This window comes from Pempheris klunzingeri, chromosome 2, assembly GCF_042242105.1.
Source record: "Pempheris klunzingeri isolate RE-2024b chromosome 2, fPemKlu1.hap1, whole genome shotgun sequence".
NCBI lineage: Eukaryota > Metazoa > Chordata > Actinopteri > Acropomatiformes > Pempheridae > Pempheris > Pempheris klunzingeri.
In genome coordinates, this window is record NC_092013.1 from 11,999,548 (window position 1) to 12,015,101 (window position 15,554).

General features: G+C 39.5%; 2 protein-coding genes across 2 annotated transcripts; both read right to left on the minus strand.

Annotated features, from left to right (window-relative positions):
* Positions 1–592: 592 nt before the first annotated feature.
* Positions 593–5,716, minus strand: prkar2ab (protein kinase, cAMP-dependent, regulatory, type II, alpha, B). The gene is given in 10 exon segments (XM_070841072.1): positions 593–761; positions 2,399–2,537; positions 2,668–2,733; positions 2,819–2,893; positions 3,030–3,131; positions 3,805–3,958; positions 4,049–4,155; positions 4,801–4,940; positions 5,025–5,060; positions 5,458–5,716. Coding segments are annotated over 10 exon segments (1,203 nt in total). The 3' UTR covers positions 593–636.
* Positions 5,717–8,247: 2,531 nt separating this feature from the next.
* Positions 8,248–15,033, minus strand: slc25a20 (solute carrier family 25 member 20). The gene is made up of 10 exons (XM_070841084.1): positions 14,960–15,033; positions 14,733–14,851; positions 13,543–13,635; positions 13,306–13,433; positions 13,123–13,213; positions 12,820–12,937; positions 11,166–11,238; positions 10,966–11,075; positions 10,183–10,307; positions 8,248–8,910 (listed from the first exon to the last, which is right to left on the minus strand). The coding sequence occupies exons 2-10, from the start codon at positions 14,835–14,837 to the stop codon at positions 8,848–8,850; spliced, it is 906 nt and encodes a 301-aa protein (XP_070697185.1). The 5' UTR covers positions 14,838–14,851; positions 14,960–15,033; the 3' UTR covers positions 8,248–8,847.
* Between the last annotated feature and the right edge of the window lie 521 nt (positions 15,034–15,554).

Sequence of the window (15,554 nt, forward strand, 5' to 3'; positions counted from 1 at the left end):
TTGTAGGTCAAGACTACAAGTTTGAAAATGAAAAAGAATTTGGTGTTGAGTTAGAAAGATGTGAATTTACCAAACCTCTGTATCCTGCTCCTCATCTCAGCTTTAGGCAACATTAGCCGCTACTAACATTACACATCTGAAGCTCCAACTATGTTGTCAGGTGTCCAGTTGCATTGTGGGTAATGTAGTTGTCAGATTTTTGAACAAGACGAATATGTCCACTGTGAGTCCCGCAGTGTTATAGAAGTACAGAGCTAAATCAGTGGAGTGCTTTATTACACCTAATGAGTGACCGATCAGACCGGCAGATGTATTGACTTGTCATGATAAGAAAAGCTCAGGAGTTACTAATAATATTGATGATGGCGCAGTTCCACCCAGTTGGTCATCTGTGGTTCTGCCAGTGAGGCTGCATGAACACAAGGACCTCAAAACTGAAGCAGCTAAATAAAATGTAGTCATTAATTTTAGTATTTACACCTGTGATTTTCCTACTGTGATGTCAAAATATCCTGTTCCTTATATAAAAAGGAACAACACATGAAACACATTTTACTGAATAGAAAACAGAAGACTGAGTGTTACATTTACATGCATTGTCACTATGTTGGACTTAATTACTTTTTTTTTTGACTACTAGTGTTTTAAATCTACACTGGAGCCAAACAGTGCAACCAGCTGGTCTTCATACTGGGAAATGTTCCTCATCATGATGTCCATACAGGGTCCCAGCAGACGCTCAAAAGCCTGGATGTCAATTACTGAAAGAAATGGAAAGTAAATAAGGATTGTGACATCCAATTGCAGGGTCTAATTTCCTGTCTAACAGATGGACGCCGCAGCTTCCAAAGAGGAAAACAAACGAGAGAAACGGTTTAAAAAACAGTAAAACAACTGGAACACAAGACATTTTTCATTGAAGGAAATGTTTGTTTGTTAAACAGGCAGCCTGGAGTTCCACAGCGTACATTTAAATCATTATTAGTGTCCGCTACAAACTCAGTGTTTCAATATCTAAACTTTTGTTGAAGAGGGTGGACATGATGTTAAACAGGAAACTGTGACGACTGTGACATTTAAGGTGATACACCGCAGTGAATAGGGTAAAAATGTTAACTAATAGGTATTAACAATTTCCCCAGTGGGTAACTTACACTAAGAATTAGTTTTTGTATTACAAATTTTCTTTTTACAAATTTTTAAAATTTTTCTAAATATGCGAAGGAGGTATTATCATGCCATGTGCTACTTGACATCCATTTCCATAAATCAGACAGTGCTGTCAACAGACATAAAAAATATATTTTTGCCATGTTTTTAGGAAAGAAAATGCTATTTAAGTCAGGCTGTGAATCATCATCATCTGTGAAACCCCTCAGTAAAAACCTTGAGAACATATATAGGAATAAAACTGTATGCAAGCGCTGCTGAAGTGGAGATTTCTGGCTCAGTGTTAGAGGAAAAACTTTAAAGATATGAACGTAGATAAAAATACAGATAGAGAAAGTCTAGTAAAATAAACATTTTCTTTCCACGAGTGTGAAAGAATAGTTTTTTTCTGTAGTGTCTCACCGTAAATTATGAGGATCAGTGGATCATCACAGAGAAACAGCAGGAATCGAGATAAATATATGAATGCGTCCAATCTGCCTCTGTCAAAATTTGAATTACTTACTCCTTTGAAAAACGTACAGCTTTAGTCTTTGAAATTGTAAATCAAAGAAATTATCGGATTCTTTAAGTTTCGCCATTCATTTCTTTTAAACCCTTTCATCTTATAATAAATTAATAAATTGTGTTTTAATTATTAGGCCAAATATGCATTGCCTTTTTTTTAATTTTTTTTTTTTACTGTATTTTATTTCAAAGGTTGCATGACTACAAATAAGCAAAACTGAAAACTGTAATAATCCACTTTACATCCTTAGCACTGCCACTTTGTTTCCAATGATTTCACTGTGTAAACTTGGAATCTGTGTGCAACGTAGAAAAATATTTTTTAAAGTTGATAATATTAATGAAGTTACTGTGAATCTGTAGACACACGATTTGATGCTGCTGCTGTTTAATGGAGTCGAAGACAGAAAAGGAGCTCTACACTTGTTACTACATTTGTGTGCTCAGTGTGAGACTGTCTGACAGAAGATGTTTTAAGATAAAAGTCATATTTCGTCTCATGAGTCCGTCTGAATATTGCTTCCAGTGGAGGTTTGATTTGTTAACAGGAGCGCCTGATAAAACGGACACTGGCTGTTTACAGGTTATGAGTTATTGCGTTTGGTCTCGTGTAGACCCGCTGCACCACCTGTCCAGTATCAAGCTGATATCTTTTAACAGAGAGCTAAAATGAATGTGCAGTTTCTCCTGAAACAAAGGAATGTTGGTGTCTTAAACATACCTAAACATTTGGTTTCTCCCACAGCATAAACTGATGCTGCACGAGGTTTGTTGGTGACCAGGGCCAGCTCTCCGAAATACTGTCCTCTGGAGCAACGAGCCACCTCAACCTCTGCGTTATCCTGCTGGCCGGCCTTCGTCTGTAACAGACCCAGAGTAACTGTCAGTCCTGCAGTCATTCACTACATTAACATCACACATTACTTAACACACAGTATATACACATTACATGTACCTAATGACACAAAATAGAGTGGACGGTGTACATACTTTGCTTTTTATCATTATCTTCACCTCTCCTGATTCCACAATGTAGAAACAGTCGGCCTTCTCCCCCTGCAAGCAGCAGACGTAGCACATTCAGTCAGTCTAGTTCATTCGCAGGCAGACAGAGACACAGATACAAATGTCTCAACCGCACCTGCTTTATTAAGCGCTCTCCGTCTTTGAACATTCGTGCTCCCAAAACGTCGACAATCTTCATCCTCTCAGAGAGCTGAACCAGATGAAAGCAAAAGAAAGTGAAGCAGGATGACACAACAGTTAATCTGCTGACAGAGTGTGACGTCGCTAAATATCCACCTATTCCACCATTATTGTGTTTATGTGGAGTTTGTGTTTCTCATACAAACCTCGAGAGACTTCAGAAGAGGAACACACTCGATGAAGGACTCATACATCCTCCTCTTCTTCGCATTATTTCTAACTATCAGTCTGTGAAATGTGGCTCGATCCTGAAAGCAAAAACAACATTTAGTTTAGTATTTAGTAGTATTATTTAGTAAGTCTTAAATCTTAGCTTCAATTCCACTTTTATTTAATTAGTATATTTAAATTTATTTCAGCTTTCAGAGTGGACTTAGAGAGTTTATATTACTTTATCTGTCAGAGTGTCTATTTGCATCCGGGTGCAAATAGCCAGACGGCCGCTATCCTGCTATTTACATCCAGTAACACAGTATGAAGAAAATTCCTATAGTGGGTGTGGGCGCTGAATTGTTTAGGAATAGGCCTTAGGGATTCAAGTCCTGTGTGAGAACAGCTGTCAAAATTTTAGATTATTTAAAAGATACATTTTAAAAGATTGTTCATTTAATGTATTTATTTGTAGACTTAACTTATGTATTTGAGTTTTATTATCATCAGTTTTCAGTCATAGTTCGGTTAAATTTAGGTAGAAGATCATGGTTTTGGCTAAAATATTGAATCAAACACAAAACTCTTTCCAACACACACCTGGGTGTAAATAGCCAATGGAGCTATTTAAATGAGCATTGCTGGTGACTGATGCCCAGGTTCAAATAGCATCTGCCTTAATATTTCAAAACGCATGCAGACCTAACTTGTCATACACTCAGAAAAAGCTGCAGTGAAGCTCTGAGGATCAGCGTCCTCTGTCGGACTCACCAGGCCCCACAGGGCGCCCTCCTGTGTTGCAACGATTGTGGCAGCTCTCGGCGTGTTGTACATGAGAGCCAGCTCACCAAAACTACCCTTATTGTCATATTTTCCAACGCACACGCTCGCTCCGTCCTTCTCCACAAAAATATCATACACACCCCTGGAGATGAGATGACACACAGACACAGAGAAGACGTCATCATGAGGTTGACAAAATGTCGTTATAAACAATCTGAAACCTGTCACTCACTTCTCTATGACGTAGAAATTGTCTCCGTCGTCTCCTTGGTCTATGATGTGCTCCTGAGGTTTGACCAGCACCTCGAACATGCCGTCCAAAACCTCAGAGAACTGCTCCTGGCGGACGTTAGGTGAGGCGAGTTTATTTGTTTATCACCTCTCAATAACAAGGCAATTCTAAGTGCTTTACATATAACATGAAAAAGTTTAAAGACAAGATAGGTAGAAAGAAATACACATACAACACATATTGATCTGATAGAAGGCAGCAAACAGGAAAGTCTTCAGCCTCCATTTATAAAAACTGAGTGTTGGAGCAGAATTCAAGTTTTCAAAGAGTTTGTTCCAGATATGTGGATCCTAAAAACTGAATGCTGCTTCTTCGTGTTGCAGTTTGGGGTCAGTGAGCAGTGCAACAGATCAGAAATGTGTCCTGGCCCTCGACCATTCAAAGCTTTGTTGACCAAATGTAGCATTTTAAAGTCCATTTATTACAATTAAAAAAAAGAAGAAAAAAAACTAATGGACTAATGGGTTTCATGTTTTTTGGTTTAATCGAGGTCTCTAGCAGCATCAGTCAGAATCAGCTGTTTGATCTTATTATACTTTTCATACATTACACTCACCAGGAATCTGTGTGCATGTATATACCTAAAATTAATATTCATATGATGTATTTTATCTATAAAAACAAAAGTCATCATGTAAAGGACAACTGGTTCTTTCCATCCACTCTATAAAAGCTAATTCGTGCTGCTGTACCTGCTCCAGTGTTTTAAACAGTAAAATGTCCTTGCAGGCGTCCTGAAGTCTGCGGCGCTGCTCGTCCGTTTTGGGATGCACAACCCGAGGCTCCGTGTCATCGTCCTCATCATCATCGGGGTTGTACGCCTCTGCACAAACTGCAGCAGGACAAACAGATTACAACACTGAGCCGTGGTCAACATGAATTAATATGCACTACACATGTTGTTCCAGTTACTGACCTGAAACTCTGCGATTGTATTTACTGGTGGTGGACTCTGCAGAGAGAGACAGAGGTCAGAGCATCATTAAAGCAGAAGAGGACTCATTATACTGTGTGTGTGTGTGTGTGTGCACACATTTTTTTGCATAGTGAATTTCGGGTTAATGAGTGTTGTTCTGTATCACGTGAGATCTGTTCATCGTCTGTATACCGCCTACTTTTTGCTCACATGCATGTGTGCCTGACTGTGACCATGTAGGTCAAAACTTTGCACCAATAAGACATTTTTCGGTGCTTATACATTTCAGTCCCAGAACAGTTTTTCCGTCTCCTTTGTGTGATATTGACACTAAGAAGCTTTAGGTTTGAAACATCTACAAAATTCCTAAAAAGTTACACCTTTCATTTAAGTTCATTTGGAGCAGAACACAAACACAAAATAATGTAATAACACTCACTAACAGTGTCCTCTTCCTCCTCCTCTTCATCGTCCTTGCTGGGCTTATTGGAATTAGTTTCGAAGGTCACTCCTCTGCGTGCAGGTTTGGCACTGTGCTTCTTTTCTTTTTGGTCATTTCTTTGGCCCTCCAGGAGTCGTGTAAAATGCTGCACCGCAAACTCAATCAAGTCTGGCGGCCTGCGGCGAAGCACCTCCACCGTGTATCCCTGCAGCAGCTCCTTCAAACCAGCTGGTATCTCAACAGTACTCATCACGCAGGTTCAGAGGTCACGGGTTGGACGAATAACCACAAAACAAAATCTAAATATCAAATATTTAGGGTTGAAATGTCAAATCTAGGCATCAGCTTGTCCCACAGGTTTGATGAACATAGTTCTGTCAGGACCGTCAGCAGGGGAGCGGCCTAAATCCCCCTCCTCTTGCCCCTCTCTCTGTAACATACAGCAGCTTATTGATTTCTTTATTCAGCACGGCCTGTCGGAAAGTATTGACCAGGGCTTTTCACATCACATCACATGTAATTAAAGGATGTTCGATGGATTACCCCTCAGAACTTGATGATTTGGCAAAGCAACAACAACAACACAGAGAGAGAGAGAAGACTTTTCACAGTTTATGCTGCGAGTGTTCAACTATGAGAGACAGAATGGGGGGAAAGAATCCAGGAAATCACATTGTAGGATTTTTAATGAATTAATTGGTAAATTCCTCGGTAAAATAAGTATTTGGTCACCTACAAACAAGCAAGATTTCTGGCTCTCACAGACCTGTAACTTCTTCTTTAAGAGGCTCCTCTGTCCTCCACTCGTTACCTGTATTAATGGCACCTGTTTGAACTCGTTATCAGTATAAAAGACACCTGTCCACAACCTCAAACAGTCACACTCCAAACTCCACTATGGCCAAAACCACCAAAAGAGCTGTCAAAGGACACCAGAAACAAAATTGTAGACCTGCACCAGGCTGGGAAGACTGAATCTGCAATAGGTAAGCAGCTTGGTGTGAAGAAATCAACTGTGGGAGCAATTATTAGAAAATGGAAGACATACAAGACCACTGATAATCTCCCTCGATCTGGGGCTCCACGCAAGATCTCACCCCGTGGGGTCAAAATGATCACAAAAACGGTGAGCAAAAATCCCAGAACCACACGGGGGGGACCTAGTGAATGACCTGCAGAGAGCTGGAACCAAAGTAACAAAGGCTACCATCAGTAACACTCTACGCCGCCAGGGACTCAAATCCTGCAGTGCCAGACGTGTCCCCCTGCTTAAGCCAGTACATGTCCAGGCCCGTCTGAAGTTTGCTAGAGAGCATTTGGATGATCCAGAAGAGGATTGGGAGAATGTCATATGGTCAGATGTAACCAAAATAGAACTTTTTGGTAAAAACTCAACTAACTAAAAACAACAACTGTTTGGAGGAGAAAGAATGCTGAGTTGCATCCAAAGAACACCATACCTACTGTGAAGCATGGGGGTGGAAACCTCATGCTTTGGGGCTGCAAAGGGACCAGGACGACTGATCTGTGTAAAGGAAAGAATGAATGGGGCCATGTATCGTGAGATTTTGAGTGAAAACCTCCTTCCATCAGCAAGGGCATTGAAGATGAAACGTGGCTGGGTCTTTCAGCATGACAATGATCCCAAACACACCGCCCGGGCAACGAAGGAGTGGCTTCGTAAGAAGCATTTCAAGGTCCTGGAGTGGCCTAGCCAGTCTCCAGATCTCAACCCCATAGAAAATCTTTGGAGGGAGTTGAAAGTCTGTGTTGCCCAGCGACAGCCCCAAAACATCACTGCTCTAGAGGAGATCTGCATGAAGGAATGGGCCAAAATACCAGCAACAGTGTGTGAAAACCTTGTGAAGACTTACAGAAAACGTTTGACCTCTGTCATTGCCAACAAAAGGTATATAACAAAGTATTGAGATGAACTTTTGTTATTGACCAAATCCTTATTTTCCACCATTTGCAAATAAATTCTTTAAAAATCAGACAATGTGACTTTCTGGATTTTTTTCTTTTTAAGTGGGAGAATTTGCACACTTGGTGGCTGACTTTTTTGCCCCACTGTAAATATATATAAATATGTTTGCATACAATTTTATTCAAACTATAGAACCATCTAAAACTTTCAACAAATAAAGCAACTCCATATAAAAAAACAGAGATGGGGAAAAAAGGGCAGAATTTATGTGGCTTATGAAACATAAAACAGCTGAGCATGAAATTCAGCTTAATGGAGAGATAATCTGTTGGTAATACGACATTACACCCATTCAAAAAGACTCTTAAAATGAAATCCTGAGGTAAATTATTGTTTACTGGCTGGTTGGTTTTGTGCATTATGTTATGTTTGTGAAGTTATGCAAAAAGTAGAAATCCTGTTCACATTGGGAGCCCTCTATGAGTGCCCCGCCCTCAGAAAATGTGACATCTTGTGTCAAATAGTTAGACTTCAAATGTTAAATGCTGCAGGTTGAAATTTATTACCAAGTTATGATGGAGAATAACTGCTTCTACTTACAAGCATTTTCATTATATATTTTAATTCTTACTTATGTGTGACTTGTTTGTTCTCTTTAAATTTCTTTGACTTATCAGATTTTGTGTAAATGATTATTAGTCTGTTTATAATTCTACTTTGTTGCAGTTATTAAAGTAAGCACAGACAGTCCAGGTATCCACTTTTTATGGTAATGACTATGTTAGATGTATATTGTAAAATACTCCAAATAAAAAGAGAATTTAGAAAAAAAGTGCAAAACAGACTGATTTTTAAATATGGTTTCTTCTTTTTATTTCTATACATGTTGACATTCACATAAAGTTCAATCAATTTCTTTATGACTACTCTCATGATTTCACATTAAAACAAACAGAAAGTATGTGTAGTATCGCTGGTCACTGAGTGGAGTGTGACCACACAGGAAGCAGACAGAGTGAAAGGTGTGTATTGCTGAGAGACTGAACACACACAGTACAACAAAATGCACCTTTTCCCTGATATGTACACCTGCTCGCAGATAACAAAAGGTAAGGCACGACATGTTCACTTCACTCCTTTTACCATATAAAAATAACAAGAGTTTAAACAAATAAAACAAAAAGGAGTGAGAACATTCGACTGTCTGTGTGTGTGTGTACGGGCACGGGAGTCACCAAAGCATCTCTGCTTTGAACCGTCAGCAGATCTGAATGATCCCAAGTGTACCACAAGGTGTCAAAGATAATCAAGTGCATTATTGGAAAATCATTAAAATCTCTTGGTATTGTTTGATTCAGAGTGTGTATGTGTGTGTGTGTGTGTGTGTTTGTACACCTAAAAACTCAATTTTCTCCAGAGTTTGGTTCCTGGGATTCACACATGCTGAGCCGTTATCACAGGTCTGGTGCTGCCCAGTTCAGGAACTTCATTGCGAGCTCAAATCCTAAGAAACAAGCCTGAAAAAAAATGATAGTGATGGAATCAATAACTTTTGATTTTAAACTTTCGAACAGGGAAAGATATAAAACATTATTTTTTTATTTCTTTTAAATAGTATAAAATGTCAGATAAAAGTAACCATGGCCATCAAGCTTTCCAACACTCCAAGATGCCGCCCTGAAATAGCTTCTTTTTTGTCTGAACAACAGTCCAAAAGGCAAAGACATCCAGCTTATGATCACAAACTGGTAAGACAAAAAGGAGCAAATCTGAATTTTTTCAGACTGACTGAATAAGAGATACACAAAAAATTCTTAAAGTCAATTTCCACAGATCAGCTAATATTACTTTAATCAGTGATCATGGCCACATGTATAATTAAATATTGTTTGACAAGGAGTATAGTATTTAAAGATTTTTGGAAATGTAAGTTTATAAAAAGTTTAATTAGAAAAAAAAGAGGCGGAGGAAAGTTGAAATCTTGGCATTCCGCACTACATTTTTTACATTCTTGTGTCTTTTTATAGAAAAATATCTATCAATGCCTGTTGAATGTCTCAATATGAGCAAAGAGAAATACAATGATTTTTGCTGGTCCAATGAGATGTGCTTCAGGTCCAAGAGGCCGACCGTGGTATATAAATGAAGACGGGCCATTTTATTAAAAAAAAAAAAAGAGCACATCTACTTTATCTAATCCTCTTTAAAAAAATCTGTCTGGTGGGAGACGAGAAAAAATTATTTTAGTCTTTAAAACTGTTCAGATATACTTTGTTGGTGGATAAATTTCTAGTTTAACATTAAGATTAAGACCAAAAGCAAAGTCAAACATATAAATCTACAGATCAATGTAGTGATCGATGTATTTTCATAGTATCTAGCAGTAGTTTGATGTCTTATAGTTGTCTTTTATAGTATCAACCATAAGCTGCTGCTTCAAATGACGGCATTTAGTTTCTTCAGTAGAAGGAAACACGCACACAACTTGCTGTTTCTCTTTTGCAGTGCAGGAAAATCAAAACCCTCAGAAACCAATCCAAAGAAAAAAAGTCACCGACACTGACTCTGTTTTTAACAAACCAATGCATTGACTTTTTTCTTTGGAGAGATTTAATTTCTTCACATCCAGCATCAACGTATCTGAACCACTGAGGCTTCATGTGACATATTTTACAACAACATCTTCATTCTCTTCGTCAAAGTGAACCCCATCATATGTCCAAATGCACTTCCTGCTCCTCTGAGCCCTTCATAGTCACTGAAATGAAGAATAAGTTAAGTGCACTCACTGCGTTTGCTGGGAAAGCTCTAAGCATGACAGCATTGAAGCCCTTATACAGAGACATTATGCCCTCTTCCCTGATCAGCTCCCGCAGAACGTCCCGGAAACCGTTAGGATATTTTCCATCAGGAGCTGAGGGAGAGACACGTTAGGAAACTCAGTCACAGGCACATTTTTTAAAGACAACCCTGCTTGTAAAAAGAAAAAAGTTGTCCTCAGAGACACGGACAAAGGTGAAGACCTTTATCTAGAAGTAGTAAATCAAAGGCAGCCAGACTTGCCGTTTTATTCTTAGAGGTGTTTCACAAGTCAACCAAGAGGCTCCTTTAGTTCTACTGACTGCTGCGGACTATCATCTGATCCTATCCTAATGTCCTGTCCTACAATCCTACATCCTGTCCTAGACCTTGATCTTTTCACTGTCTGTTTCAGTCCCCTTTGTTTGGGTAAAACCTTTTTATTAGCATGTGGAAATGAACTTAGGACCAATTGTAAAACCAAAATGCAGAAAAACAGCTGGTGTTTGACTGAACTTGAGTAATTTAAGTTTTGAAAATACAAATAAGAAAAAGAAATTCCAAGATCTGGATCTATATTAATATGTCCAACTATGTTTTGCAGGATTCAGTCTGAACCGCCGACTCTGTTCTGGATAAATGTAAACAGTAAAAATAGGACAACAAGGAAAAAGAGTAGTTGTAGATCATATCAATTGTATATGATTAGAAATTAATTCATTAGTAATTAATAGTATTTTAGCCTGAAAAAAAAGTGGCATCTAACAACAAACCTGTTTGGAAACGAGACTTGAGCACATCTGGTGGAATCGCTACGGCCCAGTTAAAGATCCCAGCCATCCCTCCGGCAAACAGCACACTGGGAATGCTGAGGTCGCTGTGGCTGTAAGGAGGAGACAACGGGTTTGACTGCTCTGAGGTCTTTAACGTAACAGACTGTTGGAACGACTGCACGGAAAGAACAAACATTCACCTTTTTCCTGGTGGTGTGAGGAGGTTCTTCAACCACTCGTAGGACGTGAAGTACATCCCACTGGCTGGAACATCTGAGTTACAAAACAAAAAAAAACAAAACAAAAAAAGAGTGACTTCAGCTGCAAAATATTCCACCATAACCCAGGAATTATATGAAATATGGTGAGATTTAATTGATCAGTAAATAAATGTATAAATGGGAACGTCTCTATGTAAATGCATCACTTTACTCCTAACAGAATATGAGTGGTTTCATCTAATCAGAAGATTTTAATGTGCATAATGTGTCGTCCTTGCTTTTACAAGAACACAATATCAGAGACACTGTGACAAAAACCCTACAGGAGGGGAGACAGCATCACCGTTACACAAGAGAGCTCCATCAGAGCCTCCTCTGTGCTCGTCAATGAACTGATATCAGTGGAGCCGTCTGGCAGTCACCAGCTTGACACGTCTTCAAAGTATCGCAGAAAAATAATGTCATAACAGCATGACGAAGACAAACTGCCTCAAGAAAAAGGAGCAGCAGCCAAAAGTTGAAGCTGGATAATAAAGACAGTATGTGGCACATCAATTTAACTGTACACTGAAGGTGCAAACTGTACACTGCATCAATGTGTTTATCATTTTTAATTCTGGGCGCCATTTTCTTATATTTTGGATTTGAAATGACTGCCAAATACAAAAAGTTTTGAAAGTGGTCCAGTAGATCACCTCACCTGGCAGCTGGTGGGGCAGCCACACCCATCAAAATATGTCCACTAAAAGTGCCTGTTTTTGCCATTGACAGACTCAGATTGTTATTCAGTAGTATAACTGTCTGAAAACATCATGGAAAGGATCCCTACAAAGACAGACCTGTACAATTCCTTTTGTTTAAACAGAAAGAGCTGTGATATCGCTTGGTTCGAAGCAACCAGACTCCATTGACAAAAACAGTAATTTTACCTTGCAGAACATGAATGTTTTTTGGTCTACTGCTACATCGACTGGCTGGTTTGTTTGTGTTATTGTATGACTGGTGTTTTAAAGAGTTGGTTCGAATTCAAACTAAAGTGTTAAGACAACGAAGTCACAGCAAGTGGACCAGCAACTCTTCTTTCCTGCTAAGTAAAAATACTCTTTTTGCCAATGGAGTCTGGTGGCTTTCAACTGAGCTAATAACATCTGTTTCTGGTTAAACAAAAAGGATCTTAGACGTCTTTTTCTGTAGGGATCCTTTCTGTGATGTTGTTGGACACTTTAACAGCAATCTGAACCGGTCAGTGATTGAGGTGATCGACTGAATCTATTCCAAATTTTTTTGTAGCTACCAGTCATTTTGTACCCAAAATATGTAATAACAGGCTATCCTTTAAAACAAACATTCTTATTTCTTGTCAAACCTGGTGCCTACATTACCCATAATGCAACTCAACCACTTACAGTTTGATCAGATTCATGTGTGTTATGCTCGACCTCACATGGATTTCTCTGCTGCCACAAAAGGTTTCAAACAACCTTTTTCACATACACAGTTGTACTCTCAAAAAAGACCTGTGAACACACTTTGATGTGCACCGTTTCCATGAAGTGCTCTCATTATTTTATTTGCCCATTTTAAGCATCAAACTTGTTGTAACGTCTGCTCAGGTTTAGTAAGTAAAACGCACCTCTCATGAGAGTCAGAGCGGTGCCTTTGTAGATTCCTCTGATCCCAGACTCTCTGTACAGCTGTTTGACACAGTCCATGGGTCCGTCATACTTCACCCGTCCTGATGCTGCCTGGATCTGCACACACGGAAACACACACATTATTATATTTCGCCAAATGTCTCAAACAAAAAAGCCTCTCCAGAATCTGAAGTACTATAACTACTGTGACAGGAGAGAGCCTGATCACACATGTGGAATCTACTGTTCACAGGAGACAGCGATTAGATCCTGTTCATCAGTACAAACACATAACCTCTGACCTGTAGGAGGCATTTGATGCGCTCTCCAGGAGCCATGATGGCTGTGGTGAACACACCGGACAGCATCCCTGCAGCAAACAGCTGTGGATACCTGCAGGACAACATGTACTTACATATTCTCACCAAACAGAGTGGAACAGTGAGCTGAATAGCACGACCACCTACGACAGAGCAGTCACCTACGTGAGGATATCATCGGGGCTTCTCTGCTGAAGTTTCTTGCCCAGTCCAAATCCAAAGAAACAGACAGCGAACATGGGCGTGACTCCGATGATCGGGGCCGCCATGCCTTTATAGAGTCCTTTCACCCCCTGTGAGGGAAGAGGAGAACGAGGAAACATCAGCAGGAGGGAGCAAAGACATCTTCGGCAATGTTTTATCAAATATATCCCAGGGATGAAGTCTGGCACGCATCCTCACCTCTTTGGCTAAGGTCTTTTTACAACAGTCAAGGGTTCCAGTATACAAAAGGCTCTCTCCAGGTTTGGGTTTGGGCTGCGTCTGTAAACGCACCTGTGATGCACACAAAGAAATAGTTTTTAGAGGTTGATGTGAAAGAACTTGCACGGAGCCATGACCTCAACCCCATCCAGCACCTTCAGGATGAGTCTGAACAGCAACTACATGCCAGACGGTGAATGAAAACAATATCCAGAGACCAAACTATGGACTTAGATTTGTATGGTGGCCCGACACACAACTCCAAAACAAATGCTGATGCTGCTTTGTGTCACCTGAATGTGTAAATAGTAGAGCTGCAATGACAGCTGATAACTATAAAATTAATCTGAAACTACTTTAATAACGAGTTAATCAGTTGGGACAAATATTTAAAGATAAAAATCTTAATGATTTAATGAAAAATGAAAAAAATGACTTTTAAAAAATCTTAAATGTGAATATTATCTGGTTTCTCTGCTCCTCTATGACAGTAAGCAGAAAATGTTTTGGACAAAATAAGCCGATAAAGGATATCATCTTTGGCTTTGGGAAACACTGATCGTTCTATAGACAAAAACAAATGATCAGTTTGTTTAATGGACAATGAAAATAATCATTAGTTGCAGTCGAAGTGGGAAAATGTTTGCTCACTACAATAATAACTTTGGAAAGTGATAATATGCCAAAGACAGTAATGCAAGTTCAGTGGATTGTGACCATTGTATGACAATGGCAATTTACAGTAAAAAAAATTAAATATTTAGCATTTCTGACCCACAATTTTTGAATAAAATAGCATGTGCAATAAGCTTATATTAGCCAAGTAACTGAGCAGAGTCCCGTAGCAGTGTCTGTCTGCTGCAGTGGTAACAGTTGACCACACTGCTGCATTCAGGTGGGACCTGTCGGTGCTGGAGGCCATAAAACCTGCTGAGAGCTGAGTCACATTAACGCACTGAATGTGGGTCAAAGGGCTGCTGCGGCCCGAGCTGCTGCTCTGTGCAGCACCACGAACATTTCCCCCTGAATGAAAGGAGTGTGTTACACCTAGACAGCTGAGTGTGATAAATATCTGACACATGCTTGTTTGTGGCTCTGCTGGCTGCAGAGTGACCGGATGCGCCCTCATTGTTTCCTGACGTGATGCGCTGAATAAGTGCAGTAATCACTTTAATGGTGTCGAGTGGATGTCCGGCGAAGACGAGGCAAACTCCTCCAAACCCTCCGGCGAAGAAGTTCTTCAGGGGGCTGATCGGCTGCGGCTGTTTGGACATTTTGACTTTTCGCTCTGCCGGAAGAAAAAACAAACAAACAAAACAGCAGCGACTGACTGAAACTGACAGTCAAACAAACTCAAACACGCCGATAAACCAAACAGCAACAAATAACATGTTACCTGGTCGACTGTGGCTCTGACAGAGGTGTTTGTCACCGCTACCTGCTGGACCTTTCACCCACTTATTCACCCGGACCGATATAACTGCGACACAGATTTACGTGGTACGTGTCTGTCTGGTGTCCGGGTGGAAACTTAAAACAAAGTTGGAAACTTGAAACTCAACTAATTTAAATTGACAAATTGACATGATTAATATATTCTGTATTAAATGCTGTTCTAAACAAATATTTGAATAACGTTTTATGTTTAATTACAAATTGGTAATTTTTTTTGTATTTCCATATATCTGTACATTTACATTGTTGTATAATAGACATTACAATGTAAAATTTAGTACATTCAGATAAAATAGATAGGGAAGGGAAAAAGTCACTATATAAATTAAATCTCATGAGTAGGAGTCTTTAAGGGAGTCTTAAAGGGAAATTGAGAATTAGTAAAATGTACCTGCTTATTTAATATCAAACACTCAGCTGCCTTTAAAAAATGAGCTTTACTCTTATCCCGGTTACATCTTACTCCTGTTTGTTTTGTTTCATCCTCAGTGTAACAGCAACAGTGACCTACTACGTGTCCACAAAAATTTTAAATA

Coding starts and splice junctions, on each gene's coding strand:
- slc25a20 (XM_070841084.1), bottom strand. CDS start 14,837: ATGTCCAAACAGCCGCAGCCGATCAGCCCCCTGAAGAACTTCTTCGCC. Junction 11,076..11,165: donor CTCACACCACCAGGAAAAAG/GTGAATGTTTGT, acceptor TCCTCCTTACAG/CCACAGCGACCTCAGCATTC. Junction 10,308..10,965: donor CAAGTCTCGTTTCCAAACAG/GTTTGTTGTTAG, acceptor TCTCTCCCTCAG/CTCCTGATGGAAAATATCCT.